Consider the following 19,283-nt stretch of genomic DNA (forward strand, 5'->3'; position numbering starts at 1 on the left):
TTTCTGATAGCCCACACACTTCCATATGTTGTACACTGACACCTCTGTGTCCAGAAGGTCTTTCCCCTTCTTCCTGACTTGGTGTTACTGCCTGCCAGCTACAGCTCCCAGCATTTGGGCCAGGGGACCTGGTCTCTGGCTGTCTGCTTGCCTGTACTTACATTGTGGCCAGGTAGTCTGAGGTGGCCCAGCACCTGGGGTTAGGGTGCAGAGGTTGAATCCTAGCTCAGCCCCCACATTCCTCCTCCTCTAGGACTTTTAATTGGGTTGCAGGGTGGCTAGGCAGCGCCTCCCCTTGGTCCTAGTGCCCTTCTCAGCCATGATGGTGGAGAACAGTGAGCCCCTTTCTACTCCAAACCACCTGGTTGCGTTTCGGGGCTGCTGGGTGGTTTATGGTTGGTTTAGTGGTGGTTGCTGCTGTGATAGTACCTTCTTTCCCACTTTTGTCCCAGGAAGGCTTTTCTCCTCCCTTCAGGGCTGAGGGAGGCAGCACACAAACCACACTTAGGAAACTTTAAATTGTCCTAGCTGTCTGAGAATGGCATCTCCTGGGAACCTCTCAGTGACTCAGATGAGGATAGGAGGCTGGCTGCAATTCCAGGACTCTCCTGATTTAGGATCCCGTGTGACAGAGAACTTCCACTCAGGACTGTCTTATAATCCTTTTATTCAAGTTTCAAGTGAGCCTAGTCCGCCGTGCACAGAACGAAGGCCTGAGAGCCGGTACTTGCTCCCACTGAGGAAGGCCTGGGAGGAGGTGGGGTTGCCCAGCCAACCCCACTTTGACTCTTAAGAAGCAGATAGTGATCTTGAGGAAGGACATATTTTTTTGTTCAGTGTAAAATCATTGTTCAGAATAAAGTAAAACCCCATTCTGTACTAATTTATGTATCTACATAAAAGAAGCCTTAATCACAGAAGGTTTTAGAAAGAATTTGCTTTTAATTGTTTCCTAATAATTGTTGTAAAAAAAATAAAAGATGTCTTTTAGGAACTTGATTAAATGCCTAGATAAAGTTTATTTGTAATGGCATAAATGCCAATAAAACAGTGCCTTTTCTTTTCCTTTAAAAAAAAATTTAATTCTTCATTGTTGGAGAGTTGTTCCATTATTTATTTGCATAGTCTCCAAGAATTTTCAAAGCAAAGTAAGCTTTAATTCTAGTAGAATCATCAGATTATTAGGGCTTTACCTTACAGAAAAGATGATTGTTGGCACGAACCCTGTACCAGGCATAGGGTGCCAGTCCTTGATGTGTGTGTATCGTTCAGTCCTCATAGCAACTTCGGAAGATGGGACAGTGATAGTGATAATAATGACTAATACTTATTGAGCCCTTACTGCATGACAGGCTAAGTGCTGTGTACACATTGTGTGATTTAATTCCTTCATCAGTGATCCTAGAGGCAGGTACTATTTTCATTTCCAGTTTAGATCTGAGGAAGCACACATAGGAGGGAGGAGGAGTGAGTGACAGAGACGGACCTGAATTAAGCTCTGGCAGGGCAATTTTCTCACTACCCCAGACTGTTCTTCCTGTGTTGTCAGTGTCTAATTAGTAATAATAAATGCACTGAAGAGACCTAGAATGGCCTCCAGGTCATCTAAGACTTATAACCCTGTGAAAATGTCTACCATTCTATGGATTCCTCATCTTTAGATGTGAGCTTTTTCAGGATGCATTACCCTTTTTGGGTCAAGTTTTTTTGTATACAGTTTTGACTCAGGAATTAAAAATTCTTCTTGTAAAATTTTCCAGGGTTGATAAGTAAAATTGCTCAGCTTTTGAAAGATTTAAGAGAAGCATTTAGGTAGTCATGGTTATAGTACAAGTAATGCCAAAGAAAATGTAGAGAAATTCTGAAAAAACTTTAAAGAAAGCAGACCTTTTTCACAGGGAATAAGGACTGCAGGTAGGAATAGGGGTGAGTGGGGAAGAGAAGATATCTGTGGGAGGGGAGTTTCATGCTCAGAAGTAGAGAAACATGAACACAAAACAGCATCAAAACTCTTATGTAGTTTATTTCTAACACTACCATCTCTCGTTCTCCATCGTGCCATTTAATCCTTGCATCAACCATAGGATAGAGGGTCATTGATGCTGAGGTGTAGCCAGAGAGTGAAATAGACTTGGCTGGTTTTCTGGAAGATAGAGGCAGCAGGAAAGAGGTGTAAGGAGAAGGATGAGTAGAACAATGTAACATTTCAAGAAAATTCATTGTTGAATTTTGTTCTTTGTTTCTATTTTAGGAAACTAGTAATAGATGCTAAGATTACTACTTGATATCTTTGGCTAGACAAGTAACTTGTTAAAATTGATATTGTGTATCATCTGTAACTGGCACTCTTCTCTGTAATTCATTCTCTCATTCAGCATGCAGATGTTTGTTGAGGGCCTTCTATATGCTAAGCATTGTATGGCAGGTGCTGGGTAGACAGGATCCCTGCTTTCAAGGTACTTACAGCCTCGTGAGTTGTAACAAGAAGTTGATCATACGATTTTAAGACTCATTCATTATGTCTTTAGAGTGTGGAAAGTTCATACTTCTGGCCAATACCAGGTGTGATAAACTGGTTTGTACACATTTTGGGAGAAAAATCAGTTCTGCCAATACAGAGAATTTGGGGCTCCAAATACAATTCAAAAGAGAAAATAAGGTATTATGACAGAAAGAGGAGAATTTAGAAAACTTGAGGGAAGATGTGTTTTCTAGATGGTTTGTTTAGCTGTTGCATTTGAAACAAGTCTTTCAAACAAAACTGTTTTCGGATGTTATTGGCTGGACAGATTGAGTCAGTCACTTGCCTGATATTTGATTTTGTAAAATGAAAAGCTTTTTTCAGCCTACTTGATAGTAGTTCATTCCTTGTTTAAGGTGAAATGCTGACTTATGATCGTGATGCATAAGAATGGGTCTTGCAGCATGTCTGTCAGTGTGTGGTGTGACCATCCCCTGGACCAAGGTCTCTGCGTGTGGTCTAGGAGGGAAAGGTCCCTCGTGGTCGCACGTGATGAAGACCTTCCGTTCCTGAGGCGGGCCAAGTTTGGTTGACTTTCTCCTTCGTAAGCTGCTGCTGTGGGCACCCCATCCTTACCTCAGTGTGATAGAGACTGGGGAGCTCGTAGCTTCTTTTCTCAGGTCAGCTTAATTGAAAGGGGCTCTTGGGCAGGTCTCTGTGAGACCTGGCAGAGACCAGGGGAGGGAAGAGGTTCAGCCCCGCCCCCTCCCCAAGTGCCTTCAAACCAAGAAGAGTCATTTGTGGTTCCTCAGGGAGCTGGTGACTGGAGGGTGACTCCCCCAAATGTGTATGTTCTATCTCAAGTTCCTGGATGCAACCAGGAAGCCCCCGAAGAGAGAGAGTTCCTGTTCCCAGCGGTGGCAGTGTGACAGGCTGTCTGCTGTTCGCTGTGTGACAGAGCTCATCTTCTGCTAAAGGTGAACCCCTGGAAAGTGGAGTGTCCTCGAATCTCGTTCAGCCTCAGCTTTGCTCTCTCCTTGGTCCGTCCCCCGGTGACTTGGTGGAAAGAAAGGAATTTATCTGGGATTGGAAGTGGTGGCGCTCTATCTTGAATTTTAGGAACTTCCGATGATTCAGATTGGTATTACCCAACCTGTGTGTTGGGACACTTGGTGTGTAGAAAGCACAGCTGTGTTATGTTGCAACAGCCTGGCTTTCCTGCTTCGCTCTCTTTTATCAATGTTTTGTTTTGAACTAGAGAACAGGAGAAAGTAATGGTGAGAAAAGGGTGATGGTGTGGGTGTGATGGTGATGGTATGGATGTGCCTTCCTCAAGCCCTACACAACCGCTTTGTCTGTTAAAAAAGCTATACGTCATATATGTGGTTGTAGACAGGTTCATACGTGTTTGGACTGCACAGGTGAGGACATAGCAGAATTTGTCAACCCTTTCTGAGCCCAAACAGCTGTGAGATGTGCTCGGACTGAAGCAGGATGAGAAAAAGTAGTTAAGGCGGACAAATTGTGGCAGACCAATAAAAACCAAAACCAAAAGTGAGCACAAGCAGACATAATGCCTGCTACAGCCGTAAAAGGTGCATGTGCATTTGGACTAGAACAAGACTAAACCATTAAAGAAAATCAGTCAATTTGAGAATGGCAGCACGCTGGGTGAATTTTTAAAGGTAAGAAAGTTTTTGTGCAGGATAAAATAAAATAACCAGTATCTGTGGCACAGAGCACTCCTTTCCTGCTTTCGTCGTGTAGCCCTGGGGTACCATTGTCCCTGTTTTACAGTTGAGGGAATTAAGGCACGGAGATTAAGCAGTTTGCCCAAAGACACAGGGCTAATTGATTCAGACAGGATTTGAACTCCTGTGTTCCACTTGCAAGTGTTGTTTTTGCATTCCCATTTCCAATTCCAATTCCTACACTGGACTAGAGACCATGTTCTTCTGCATTTACCTGCTCTTGTCCTGGCCTGTCTGCCCTCTCCTAGGAAAAGTGCTTTGGCACTCTTGGAAGAGTCAGTCAGGGGAGCGTCAGCAGGTTGTTCCAAGCTTTACGTGTACAATATTAGTAGCCCAGTCCCTTCTTCTGGTTTATAGTGCTTGACACCTAATTTCCTCCCCAGCAGTTAGGGAGGAAACATGATCTCTATCATAACGGCTTCCATTTTCTAGTTTAAATGAGTTTCATTTTCACGTTCATAGATTAAGAAGCATTACATTAAACACACACATACATTGATTTCTTTTTTTTAATTAATTAATTTTTGGCTGTGTTGGGTCTTTGTTGCTGCACATGGGCTTTTCTCTAGTTGTAGTGAGCGGAGACTACTCTTCATTGTGGTGTGCGGGCTTCTCGTTGTGGTGGCTTTTCTTGTTGCAGAGCACAGACTCTAGGCATACGGGCTTCAGTAGTTGTGGCACGTGGGCTCTAGAGTGCAGGCTCAGTAGTTGTGACGCACAGGCTCAGTTGCTCCATGGCATGTGGGATCTTACCAGACCAGGGCTTGAACGCGCGTCCTCTTCATTGGCAGGCGGATTCTTAACCGCTGCGCCACCAGGGAGGTCACTGATTTCTTTTTTTTTAATGAGATTACTGAGTAAAAATGTGTGTACATGTGGACAGAACCTGGAAGGCAACAAACAGAAATGTTAGTTATGTTGGAGTGTTGTTTTCATTTGTTCTTACTTTATTTCATGTGGTCTTTGTGTCTGAAGACCTTAGGGAATCTCCAGGTTCAGGACAATACAATAGCATAAAAGCTGTGGAATGGAACCCACAAAGCCACCTGGAAACACAGGAGCTGGGTTGTCGCTAGCAGCACGCCCTGGTCAGTGGTTCTCTCAGAGGTGTCTGCTGTATCCAGGAGTCGAGTCCTGTTGTCTCTTCATAGTTGAGTGTCCTGTAATCGTGAGGAAGCAACCCCAAATTGAGGGGCATTCTACAAAACAACTGACCTACCCTCCTCAGAAATCTCAGAGTTACGAAAGACAAAGTGTGAGGAACCTTTCTAGAGTAAAGGAGAAGACCAAGACATGACAACTAAGTGCGCTGGGATCCAGAATCAGATTTTGGATCAGGAAAAATAAGTGTGATAAAGGGCGTTTTGGGAAACAACTGGCCAGATCTGAGTAAGGGCAATCAGTATATTAAGTGTTGTATCAAGGTTAAATTTCCTGAATTTTATAAATGTACTGTGCTGTGTAAAGGGTGTTCTTAGGAGGCACAAAATAAAGTACTTGGGAGGAAGGGCTCATGGTGTCTGCAGCTACTCTCACAGGTTCTACAAAACAGAGTATGTGTATATCCACTTGCAAGGAGTATCTAGTCCCTTACAGTCAGGCAGGAAGAAATGAGTATGTGTTCGAGGTGGTTTATGAGGCATGTAGGCACAGAGAACGCAGGAGGCTGAAAAGGAACTGGTCAGTTCTGCAGGGGCAGCCTACAGAAAGTCTTCATAGTCACTGTTTAATCTGAGGGAGGGCTGGACGTGGGGTTTTCTAGACTGAGAGAGAGTGCACCCAGAAGAAAGGTTGCTAATACATGTGCTGGCTCACGGTATTGTGGCTGGAAGGTAGGAGGTGCCTGGGAAAGAAGGGCTGGAAAGTGGGCAGGGGCCACCTACTGATGTGCCGTGTGAAGGAGTTTGAACTTCACAGACGTGATGGAGATAAGATGCCTTCAGCTGCAAGTTACCTTTAAACTCCAACTAGAATGGCTTAAATGATAGGAAATTATTTTCTCTCATTACGAGAAGTCTGAAGATGGGGAGGCTTCCAGAGTTGGATAATTTAGCCTAGAGATGGCTTCATGAACCCAGGTGCTTGTATTTTTTCTGCAGCCCTCCTTAGTGTTCGTTTTTGTTTTTGTTTGCGGTACGTGGGCCTCTCACTGTTGTGAGCACAGGCTCCGGACGCTCAGGCTCAGTGGCCATGGCTCACGGGCCCAGCCGCTCCGCGGCATGTGGGATCTTACCAGACCGGGGCACGAACCCGTGTCCCCTGCATCGGCAGGCGGACTCTCAACCACTGCGCCAGCAGGGAAGCCCCATCCTTAGTGTTTGAACAGTGTCTCCTCTCCTGGTTGAAGAGGGTTGCCACAGTCCCATGATGAAATCCAGTGAGGAAAAGAGAGATCTTTTTCTGAGCATCCCTTACCAATAGGAGGGAAAACCTTCTCCAGAACTGTCTTGGCTGACTTGCCTTCAGTTCCCTTAGCTGGGATTGTGTCACCTGGAAGGGGAAGGTGATTGTGGCAGTTCTTGCTCCTTGCCTGAGAAGGTGTTGCCCTTCCTAAAAGGAACATCCCGGCCAGCCAGCCGAGGAGGTTGTTGGGGGAAGCAGTCAGAAGGGTTTGCGCCATGGAGAAAAAGATTTTCAGTTTTCTAAAAGTGGGTGGTGGGAGGGGGAGTGGCTTTTAAAATTTTTTTTTAAAGCCACATGGACACATCACCCCACCATTTTACCATTACGACTCTATTTTTGGCATATTACTTTCCAGCTACTGCCTACACGCACGTACTTTAGTTCTAATCTTACTCTGTGTTCTATTTTGCGTACAATTTCCATTTGCATGGTTTTACATAACATTTTCCTGTATTTGTACAGTCTTCATAATTATTTTAATAGATGTATAGTGTTTTATAGTATTATACAGCAATTTATCAAACCTCTGTTATTGGATAACAGTAATAATAATAGCTAATACTTTCTGAACACTTAGCATCCACAGGCACTGTTTAAGTGCTTTACATTTATTAATTCATTTAGTCCTCACAACAGCCCTATGAGGTGTAGTAGCCATTATCACTCCCAGTTTCTAGATAGGGAAACTGAGGCACAAAAACTCTAACTTAACCAAGGTCACACAGCTAGTAAGTGGGGAGCAAGAAGCAGAGCTGGCGTTCAAATGGTGGCAGTATGGGTCTAGAGTTGTAATAACCACTAAGTTAAACTACCTCTGGGTATTGTTTGCATTTGTTTTGATGTTACAGGTAATTCTATGATGAATGTACTTGTACATATCTTGTCGTTTGTACTTGCATGTATAGCCAGGTTGTTGTGGGTTGGACAGTGCCTGGTCAGTGAGGAACTAGAGATGACATATATAGGCCACATTAGAGAAGTGTTACTTTGAGAGGGACTGGAAAAAAGGAGTTGCTTTCATTTTCATGCTTGATTACTAGGAAGGATGGTCTATTTTGTTTACTGTTTTTTATCTTCCTTTGTGATATTTACCTGCTATATCCGTTGTGCATTTATTCTTGGGATTCAGTGTGTTTAGAATCTTTCTGTAAAATTGACCCTTAACCCTTTCTGTATAATTCAAGTATTTTTTAAGCTCCTATTTTCTTTTACTTTCAATTATTTTTAGTTTCTATATATGTCTTTATTTTCATTTCCTGTAGCTTCAGCACTCTGAGAAATCTCATTTTCTGTTAAGGTTGGGGTTTTTTGATAATTTACCTTTTAAATATGTAATCACTTAAGGCTAGACTTTAATTTCCTCAAATTACTATTCGTCTTACCTGATGCCCAATTACTATTTTACACACATACGTTCTTATAAAGCATTTTAACATCATAATTCAGTGAACTAGTTAAATTTCCATTGTTTTCCTTTAATTTGTATATCTGCATTTGCCATATACTGCACTATTATTGTTTTAGAATATATGATAAAATCTATCATTTTAGATAGCCTTCCTTTTATCTCTGTTTAACTTTCCCTTCTTCAGAATTTGAAAAATATTCTTCCTGTTTTATTTTCCCAAATGAACTTTCAGATCATTTTGATGTTACTGTTAAGACATGCTAGTGTTTCATGTTAAACGCCCCTTTAGGTTAAGATCATAGTAACATATGACAGTTGGAGAGCTATTATGGTTGCTCAGTTTCTCATTTCCGTTTGTTTAATTTCTAGATTTTGGATCATTGTTTGACTTGGAAAATGATCTTCCCGATGAGCTGATCCCCAATGGAGGAGAATTAGGCCTTTTAAACAGTGGGAACCTTGTTCCAGATGCTGCTTCCAAACATAAACAACTGTCAGAGCTTCTGCGAGGAGGCAGCAGCTCTAGTATCAACCCAGGAATAGGAAATGTGAGCTCCAGCAGCCCCGTGCAACAAGGCCTCGGAGGCCAGGCCCAGGGGCAGCCGAACAGTGCAAACATGGCCAGTCTGGGTGCCATGGGCAAGAGCCCTCTGAACCAGGGAGATTCTTCAGCCCCCAGCCTTCCCAAACAGGCAGCCAGCACCTCTGGGCCCACTCCCCCTGCTTCCCAAGCACTGAATCCTCAAGCACAAAAGCAAGTGGGGCTGGTGACCAGCAGCCCTGCCACGTCACAGACAGGACCTGGTATCTGCATGAATGCTAATTTTAACCAGACCCACCCAGGCCTCCTCAATAGTAACTCTGGCCATAGTTTAATGAACCCGGCCCAGCAAGGGCAGGCGCAAGTCATGAATGGATCTCTTGGGGCTGCTGGCAGAGGAAGGGGAGCTGGAATGCCATACGCTACTCCGGCCATGCAGGGGGCCGCGAGCAGCGTGCTGGCTGAGACGTTAACTCAAGTTTCACCGCAAATGGCCGGCCATGCAGGACTGAACACAGCGCAAGCCGGAGGCATGAGCAAGGTAAGTGAGCTTCAGTGCTTTGAATTCTTCCTATTAACCAGGGTCACATTCCTGTCCTCCTTTAGGCTTTCCTCCTGCCCCTCCCACATGGAAGAGACAGATTTGGTATTTAGTGCCCTTCTTTCCAGGATACAGATCTCTGCCCCGTGCCTTTAAAGTGGGAATTGTTGAAGAAGCCAGCGATAGGCTAGCTTGCATGTCAGACAGTTGAAACTTAGGGAATGAGTTTGGACTGATAACCAGTTTTCAGCCTCTGAGGAGAATGTGTGGAAATAGAACCACATGGTTGAAAGAGGCAGCTTCTGCTGGGAATCAGCTTTTTGTTGCAGCAGTGAATCCGGTAAAGGCTCTTTACCTTCACTTCACGCAGCCGAACAAGTCGTTACTCTTCATGCCCTTCCCTTTTTACAACCAACTGGTGAAGTGTCTTTTGTCACAGTCTCTGTTTTACCAACAAAGAAGCTAGGTTCCAAGCTGGTCAGCTACCTGCCGTGGTTAACAGGGAAGAGGTAACATGGCAGAGCCAGGGGGCAGCATGGGGCCTCGGGTCCCAGAGGAAACTCAGGTTTTCAAAGTGGGGTCCCCGAACCAGCAGCATCAGCATCACCTGGGAGCTTGTTAGAAGTGCAAAGCTACCGACTGCAGATGGTGTGACGCCTGTGCGGGGTTGAGAGCTCTGCTCCAGGGAAGGCCTTGCAACTGGTGTGTAGCGTAGGAACTGAATGTGGAGAACAGGGAAGGCAGATGCCAGGGTAGATAGGAGACCACTGGGAAAGCGAGAGCTGACAAGGGAAAGAGGGCGGGCTGATCCCACTGGAGCGCCAAACACCGAGATGCACTGAGAAAAGTCTTCTCAGCTACAGCCACCAGTGCACCTGTTTCAGGCAGTATTTGGTACAGCAGATTCCAGAACAGTAAAACAGTTTGGGCTGTTCTTTGGATTTGATTAGTCCCAAATAAGGGAAAGGGAGAGATCACAGTAGAGCACAGTTTCCCCACAAGGTTGATGCGAGCATTAGGTGACAGCTGTGAACCCTGTGACTGGCTTAGGTAAGAAGAGGAATTTTTTTTCACTTAAGTAAAGGTGAAGTAATTCCAAACGTTAAAATTGCATTTATCTCTTTTGAAATGTTATTAAGGGGGAATATGAACTTAATTTTTAGTTGTCCCTGGCATTTGAAGAGGGGTCTGTGTGTGAATGTGCCTTTCGGAGTTGGGTTGAGAAAAGATTTCTGTGGGCTTAGGGTTCATGGATAGATTGATGTTTGTTCCTTCCTAATTGACTCATCACTCTTGTCCACGCTGCCCAGTTATGAAAAACTATTTTGGAGAATTTAAGTCACATGCAAAAGTAGACATAGGACTCTTAAGTAATCTTAAAAATTATTGAGGGGCCCAAGTGGATAAAATGTGGATATATCTGTCCATATTAGCCACATTAGATACTAAAACAGAATTTTAAAACACAAGCACACATTCCATTAGCCGTTAAGTATAGTGATATCACATGTCACAGAGCCTCTGGAAAACTCCTCTGTGTTCTTGTAAGGGAATGAGAGCAAAAAAGGCAAATAATGTCTTAGTATTATATGGAAATAGTTTCGACCCCTGAAAGGAACTGAGTCCCTCCACCACACTTGGAGAGCCATTGATAGAATATATATATATTCCTAGAAGTTAGACTTGGCATACCTGAGCACAGTGCCACTCTCACATGTAAATAAATGATTTCCTCATGTCATCAATGTCCACTGAATATTCAAATTTCCAATGGTTGCGTATGTCATGATTTGTTATTACAGACTTTTTTCCCCCAGCTCTGAATAACCTATATTTTATTCAGTTGATATGGCTCTTAAGAATTTATTAATCTCTAGGAGTCTTACAACGTATCTGTAGGAGAATCTAGTTGTTTTGCTCGTTTATTTTTTTGTTCTGGGGGTTTCCTATAGCCTGGGCTTTGCTGATAATGTCTCCTTCACTCCATGTTCCTCTGCCAACTTTTTCATTCCTTTGTACAGAGTGATCTTTCTTTCAAACGACACTTAGCTCGTGTTCACTCTGTGGAAAGTGAGCCACATTAGTGCTTTGCGGGCAGCCATCTCTGTCCCCTGTAGGTACCCTAAAGAGGCTGATGGCGAAGGAGGAGTGGGAACTGGCGTTTTTGAAAGGTTGTCATGGCCTTTGGTTGGGACAAAAGAACTAATAGTGGTGGACAGATAGTAGGAGTAAGAGACAAGTTCATTTTAAGCGGAATAAGATTTTAAAATGCACTCGGGAAAAGAAACATTTTTACAAAGGTAATTTTGTTTTAAAAATTATTGTTAAAAGGAAATGCAGATTTCCTATAAAATAATTTAAATAGTAAAAAAAAGAGCAGCCCCTCTCTCCTTACAGATAACCACTTCTATCTATACAGATATATTAACACAGATTCTTTTTTAGTATGAAATGGAACCAAACTATTGGGTTGGCCAAAAAGTTCCTTCAGTTTTAAAGTAAAAATAAAAGGCACGTTTTTCATTTTCACCAAGAACTTTATTGAACAACGTATTCACCGTTTTGTGCCATTTCTGCCATTTCTGCCATTTTTCAGGCAACTTCATAATTCCATCTTCAAAAACTTTTTTTTGAGCAAAGAACTGTTCCAGGTGCCTTTTACAGTCTTCCAGGGAATTGAAATTTTTTCCATTAAGAGAATTTTGTAAAGACCGAAATAAATGGAAATCCAAAGGTGCAATGTCTGGTGAATACAGCAGATGAATCAGAACTTCCCAGCCAAGCTGTAATAGTTTTTGCCTGGTCATCAAAGAAACATGTGGTCTTGTGGTATCTTGATGGAAGATTATGCGTTTTCTGTTGACTAATTCTGGACACTTTTTGTTGAGTGCTGCTTTCAGTTGGTCTAATTGGGAGCAGCACTTGTTGGAATTAATCGTTTCATTTTCCAGAAGGAGCTCATAATAGAGGACTCCCAATCCCAAGGGAGATATACACAACATCACCTTCTTTGGACGAAGACCAGTCTTTGGTGTGGTTGGTGGTGGTTCATTTCGCTTGCCCCATGATCTCTTCCGTTCTATATCATTGTACAGTATCCACTTTTCATTGCCCGCCACAATTTGTTCTAAAAACGAAACGTTTTTGTTATGTCTCAGTAGATAATCACATGCAGAAATATGATCAAGAAGGTTTTTTTTGCTTAACTTATGTGGAACCCAAACATCAAAGCGATAAACGTAACCAAGCTGTGGTGCAAATGATTTGCAGCACTTGATTTGGATATTTTGAGTGTGTCAGCTGTCTCCTGTGTGGTATATAACGTTGATTGTTCTCAGTCTCGATTTGATCGCTATCAACTTCAGCTGGTCTACCCAACTCTGGAGCATCATCCAGTTAGAAATCTCCAGCATGAAACTTTGCAAACCACGTTTGAAACATTCTATCAAGTCACAGCACCTTCTCCATACAATGCACAAATCTTTTTTTGCGTTTCAGTTGCGCTTTTACCTTTCTTGAAATAATAAAGCATAATATGCCAAAAATTTTGCTTTTTTCCTTTCATCCTCAGTATTAAAATGGCTACACAAAAATTCACCAATTTTAATGTTTTTTTTTTAAATGCACGCTGACATGACAGCTTTTACAATACAATCTAACAAAATTGTTTCAAATGAAGTTAAAGACAATTAAGCACTACTAGAGCCATCTTACAGGGAAAAAAAGGAAAAAACTGAACAAACCTTTTGGCCAACCCAGTACATAAGCACCTTGCTGTTTTACATAACTATATACCCTGGATGCCTTTCCATGCTGTGTGTGCAGATTTTTCCTTTTTTTCTACTGATAGTAAGGTATTGCATTTTGTGATGCACCATAATTTATGTACTCCTCTGATGATGAACATTTGGATTGTTTCTGACTTTTCATTAGTACAAACAGTGCTGCAGTGAATATATCCTTGTGTAGGCATATCCACACGCATCATGGGATAAATTCTGAAAAGTGACATTACTGGGTCAAAGACTTTGTTAAACGTTTTGTTTTTAGAAGAAATCATGCACATGGTTTAACAGCTAACAGCCAAATTTTTAAAAAATAGCACTAAGGATAAGAACTGAAAAGGTAGGTCTCCCTTAATTTTTGACCCTTCGTTCTCCCAAATTCTCTCACCAAAGGCAACTACTGTTTCTTATCTATCCTGCCAGAGATGGTCTGTATATATAGAGGTATAGAAAGGGGGTGTGTGTGTGTGCGCGTGCGTGTGTGTATGTAGCTATCTCTTCTAAACATGAAGAGTAGTATGGTATAACATCTGTCTCTCTGTCTCCCCCCCAACCCCCACCATGTATAAATGTAGACATACACATCCTTTCCACCCCTGAACAACGTAAGTTGGAAGTTGTTCCATGTTAGATAGAGCTCTCAGTCCTTCTTACTAGCTATGGTACGGTAGTAGTCCCTGATTTGGCTATATCTTTTTTTTCTTTCTAATAAATTATTTATTTTTGGCTGCATTGGGTCTTCGTTGCCGCGCACGGGCTTCCTCTAGTTGCGGCGAGCAGGGGCTGCTCTTCATTGCAGTGCACGGGCTTCTCATTGCGGTGGCTTCTCTTGTTGCAGAGCACGGGCTCTAGGCGCGCGGGCTCAGTAGTTGTGGCTCGCAGGCTCTAGAGCTCAGGCTCAGTAGTTGTGCACAGCTTGCTTAGTTGCTCCGTGGCATGTGGGATCTTCCTGGACCAGGGCTCGAACCTGTGTCCCTGCATTGGCAGGTGGATTCTTAACCACTGCACCACCAGGGAAGTCCCTGATTTGGCTATATCTTAATTTATAGGACTAGTGCCCCAGTATCCGTACATTTAGATTGTTTCCAGTGTTTTGCTGCTATCACAATTTTTGACTTGTATATATATCTTTGTACAGCTGAGTGTAACAGCTGGATGAATTCTTGGGGGTGAAATTTCTGGATTAAAGGATATTGACATTTTTAATAAGCATAGATATTGCCAGATCCTCTCCAAAAACATTATGCAAATTACACCCTCACCAAAGTGAATGAGTCCCTGTGCCCCAAATTCTCACCAACACTGATACTGTTCTTTTACTGATTTGCCATTCTCTTAGGCAGATTGTCTCTTAGGCAGAATGTCTTTTCATAAATTCATGGGCATTTGTATTTTGCTGTTGCTTGTATTCTCTGTCAACTTTTCTGTTGCATGGTTTCCCGTTCTTGTTGGTTTGTATTCTTTATATTCTTTGTATATTAAAAGCTAAAGTCTAAAGACAAAAAAAATAGAAACAAAGCATAAAGCAGGATGGGAGAAGCAAAATCAAGCATAATAATTTAAAAATATGAAATGGTTCAATTTTTTGACTGAAAATATTATAATTAAAAAAAACAGCTAAAGTCTTTTAATGAGTGAAAGTTTCTCCCCCTTTTTTATTTGCTAAAGTCTGTTTTACCAGGAGAATGGCCACATAGGTTTACAATATGATAGTTCTGAGTTGGTTTTTTTTTTTTTGGCGGTACGCGGGCCTCTCACTGTTGTGGCTTCTCCCGTTGCGGAGCACAGGCTCTGGACGCGCAGGCTCCGCGGCCATGGCTCACAGGCCTAGCTTCTCCGCGGCATGTGGGATCTTCCCCGACCGGGGCATGAACCCGTGTCCCCTGCATCGGCAGGCGGACTCTCAACCACTGCGCCACCAGGGAAGCCCGATAGTTCTGAGTTTTTACCAAATGGATGTTTTCAGTTTTTATAGAAACAAATTTATCCATTTTTTTTCTTTATGGCTTTTGGGTTTTATGTCATGTTTGGAAATGCATTTATGTTCCAAAATTATGAAACATTCTGTATTTTTTCCCGTTAAACCTTGGATCTTTAGCTCAGACTTTATTTTGGCTTGAGTGAGATACAGAAATCTAGCTATATACATTTTTCCAAATTATAGTCATCCCAGTACCATTTATTTAGATACTACTAATCCAGCTTCCCCCCCACCCCCAACTGCAGTGACATCATTTTTGGTATATTTTATTCAGCTTTCAAACATACAGAGTTTAGGCCTATTTCTGGACTTTTTCTTTTGTTTCACAGATCTTTATTTATTCTGTGCCAGAAACTTATTACCCTAGCTGTGTAATGAATTTTTTTTTTTTTTTTTTTTTGTGGTACGCGGGCCTCTCACTGTTGTGGCCTCTCCCCTTGTGGAGCACAGGCTCCGGACGCGCAGGCTCAGCGGCCATGGCTCACGGGCCCAGCCGCTCCGCGGCATGTGGGATCTTCCCAGACCGGGGCACGAACCTGTGTCCCCTGCATCGGCAGGCGGACTCTCAACCACTGCGCCACCAGGGAAGCCCTGTGTAATGAATTTTAACATATGATAGAGCCAGTTGCCTTTCACTCTTTTTCAAGAATCCAGTATTTTCTTTGCTGTCCTTATAAGATACTCTTCTAGATGTATGGTTCTCAACCCTGTCTGTGCATCAAAATTACCTGGTTTTTTTTTTTTTTTTAATGTGATGCCTCATCCCTACTGTAGACCAATTAAGTTAGAATCTTTGGGGCATGGCATGAGCATTGATATAGTTTATAGTTCCTCAGATGATTTTCATGGCAGCCGGGGTTGAGAACCTCTGTTTCAGATAAACTTTAGGACTGTTTTTCAGATTCCTAAAAATCAAACAAAAGTCTTCGGATTTGATTGGGATTATATTGCATTTTATAAACCATTTAAGGGGGATTTTGACATTCTAACAGTTTTGTGGCTTTCCAAGTTGTCTTATCCTGTACATACAAGGTTTGTCTTTTCATGGAGTCTTATGTTGCTCAGAGGCATACTATAGTTTTCTTTATATAGGTAATACACCCTTTTTATTAAGTTTGTTTCTGGATGTATTAATGGGTTTATCATTGCTATTAGAGATGAGTTCTATTTCATTACCTAATTGACTGTTGTTTTAATATAGGAAAGATGTTGATATATACATGTCAATTTGGTAATCTGGCCACTTAATGGAGTTCTCTTGTTTATTCTAATACTTCTTCAGGTGATTCTCTTGGGTTTTCCTAGTAGGCAGTCATCTTTTGCATTACTGATACCTTTGTCTTCTTGGCAGTATTTCTACCAGTGTTTATGCTCTTGGGAATCCCTGTCTTGTATCTGACTTAAATAGAGATGTATGTAGTGTTTTATTATTAAGTATAATGTGAGCTTTGGTTTTCAGTCTTTTAAAATTGGGGTGTAATCTATTATTCATTTATTGGATGCTGGATTTTGTCAATTCCCTTTTGACATCTATAGTGGTTACCCTGTGATTTTTTTTTTCTCCTTTGTTTTATTTATGTGACAAATTATCTCAGTAGGTTTCTACTATCCAACTGAACCATCTCTGTAATTGTGAAATTGAAAGTTAACGTTTTGCTGAATTTTATTGGCTAGCATTCATTTAGAATTTTTGGTTCTCACTAATCAACAGTGAGATTGATCTGTAGTTCTTTTTTGTGTTTTGTCAGGATTTGATATCAGGGTTGTGTTAATTTGGTCGGAAAGAGTTTGGAAGCTGGTCACATCTGTTCTCTGGAACAGTTTCGAATTTGAATGATCTGTTCCTTGAAGAATTGAGAAACCATCTGTACAACTGTATGGGCTTGAAGCTTTTTTCCTCGAGGGTGACTTAAGATCTTTGACAATACTCCATTAGACTATTGGTCTCTTGAGTCAATATATTTTTCTTTTAGAAAAGTCTAAATATATTTTTATTCTGAAGAAAAACTCAAAATGTTTAACTTCTACTCTCATTAAAAAATATAAAGTGGGTACTATTCCCATGTTACAGATTAGAAATGGAGGCACACAGAATGGAGAGGAGAAATTATTTCATTAAAAAAAATATATCATGCCATGTTAACATTATTGCCATGTTGTTGAAATGGCTTATGTTTCCTATTTTAAATGTTTTCTTTAAGAGACACAAAATTAGGAATGAGAAAGTAGAAATAATCAAAAACATCAGGGAAGTCCAAAATTGTAAGAATTTTTGTATAACTCTTAATTAATTGTAAAGCCTGGATAAAAAGAATTTTTATTAAAATACAGATTGTAAAACTGATCCAAGAACAGGCTGCACGGGTTAGTGATTTAAGAGACCCTTAGCCAGACTTTATGGGATCCGATCCTGGCTGTGCTGTGTGATCGTGGAAAGTTACTCAGCTTCCCTCTATTCCCTTCATTCTGTGTGCCTCCGTTTCAACAGTAGGAAACCTCATATGTTATCTTTTCAGTAGCACGCTCTTGTTTTCTACAGAAAATAACCCAAACACTTGCCTTTTAGGAGGAAAGCAAAAAAGATATTTAAAGATAAATTTAAGGGGACTTCCCTGGTGGTCCAGTGGTAAAGAATCCGCCTTACAATGCAGGGGACTCAGGTTCAGTCCCTGGTCAGAGAACTAAGATCCCACATGCCGCGGGGTAACTAAGCCCACGTGCCACAACCACTGAACTCGTGCGCCTCAACTGGAGCCCGCGTGCCACAACTAGAGAAGAGAAAACCTGCATGCCACGACTAGGGAGGAGCCGCACACCACAGTGAAAGATCCCGCATGCCTCAGTGAAGATCCCACGTGCCACAACTAAGACCCAGCGCAGCCAAAAAGAAATAAAATAAATAAATAAATCTCTTTAAAAAAAAAAAAAAGATAAATTTAAGTGGGAATTGGAAGCCATACGCTCAAGTTCTTCTCCTGGCTAGAGGTATTGAGAGTTATTGCTCTGCACAGAGAAGGTGGCAGAGGGAAGCCAGACACTGGTTGAAAGAGGAAGGTATTTTGATCTGGGCAAGGGGTCCAGACTCTATAGTTTTGAGGTTGATAAATGCTTTTACAACCTTAGAAATCCTTTCAGTCCTTTCTTATAAGTAATGTATTGGAAATAAGGGACCAAAATAGTTTGTGTGGTAAGCCTTCTTCACGGGAGGTTAGATTAGGGCTTATTTTTTTATAAGGTTTTTGGAATATTGTTCTTTTTTTATTTTTTTGTTTTTACTTTTTGTTTTTGTTTTTTTTTGTGTGGTACGCGGGCCTCTCACTGTTGTGGCCTCTCCCGTTGCGGAGCACAGGCTCCGGACGCGCAGGCTCAGCGGCCATGGCTCACAGGCCCAGCTGCTCCGCGGCATGTGGGATCTTCCCAGACCGGGGCACGAACCCATGTCCCCTGCATCGGCAGGCGGACTCTCAACCACTGCGCCACCAGGGAAGCCCTGTTCTTTTTTTAGAAAGTGGTCAGAAAATGGGGAGCTAGCTTTCCGTAGAGCTCTCCCTGAGGAGTGAAGGGTTTGTTTTTGCTTTTTTTTTTTAAATAAATTTATTTATTTATTTATTTATGGCTGTGTTGGGTCTTCTTTGCTGTGCGTGGGGTTTTTCTAGTTGCATCAAGCAGGGACTACTTTTTGTTGTGGTGCGTGGGCTTCTCATTGCGGTGGCTTCTCTTGTTGCGGAGCACGGGCTCTAGGTGCGTGGGCTTCAGTAGTTGTGGCACGAGGGCTCAGTAGCTGTGGCACATGGGCTTAGTTGCTCCACAGCATGTGGCATCTTCCCAGCCCAGGGCTCGAACCCGTGTCTCCTGCATTGGCAGGCGGATTCTTAACCACTGCGCTACCAGGGAAGTTCTGGGGTGAAGGTTTTGATTTTTAGATCCAGACCGCCCTGGATCCAGTCAACCAATATTTTGGTCAGATAAGATAAAGTGGTCGTTCTCAGACTTGGTGTCCAGCACAGGCACTGCAGGCTTGTTAACCCAGAGTGCTGGGCCTCCCCAGAGTTCCTGATTCAGTAGGTTTGGGGTGGGGCCTGAGAATCTGCTTTTCTTGCCAGCTCCCAGGTGACAGTGGTTGTGCTGATTAGCGACCACACTCCGAGAATTGGCGTGCCGAAGGGATAGATTAGCCGCATGTGGTCAGTAAGAGAGGAGTAGGGCCAAATTGGCTGTTCAGAATAAGTGACTCACCTTCTCTATTTTGGAATGATAATTGGACATTTCTGACATTTAATAGCAAGAGAAATAATACTGTACATTTGTCTGATCCTTTTCTCTTTCTCATGTAATGTCATCTCATCTGATCCTTGAAATAATGCACAGGAAACAAGGAAGTTTTTCATTAAGTAAATCCTAATTTGGCCTTT

At 42.2% G+C, this 19,283-nt stretch overlaps 1 protein-coding gene across 10 annotated transcripts in view; it reads left to right on the top strand.

The window, feature by feature from the left end:
* Positions 1–19,283, top strand: part of CREBBP (CREB binding lysine acetyltransferase) — a 131,353-nt gene that overhangs the window by 16,198 nt on the left and 95,872 nt on the right. For 9 of the 10 annotated variants that reach the window (XM_089896245.1, XM_089896243.1, XM_089896242.1 and 6 more), the window contains exon 2: positions 8,393–9,105. The exons of the other annotated variant lie outside the window; for it this stretch is intronic. In XM_089896245.1, the coding sequence (XP_089752371.1) occupies positions 8,393–9,105 (713 nt within the window). The remainder of the gene's footprint in view (positions 1–8,392; positions 9,106–19,283) is intronic. 10 annotated transcript variants of the gene reach the window in all.

Source organism: Delphinapterus leucas, chromosome 15, assembly GCF_059928025.1.
Source record: "Delphinapterus leucas isolate spDelLeu-1000000601 "Yukka" chromosome 15, BTC_Dleu_Yukka2, whole genome shotgun sequence".
Classification (NCBI taxonomy): Eukaryota; Metazoa; Chordata; class Mammalia; order Artiodactyla; family Monodontidae; genus Delphinapterus; species Delphinapterus leucas.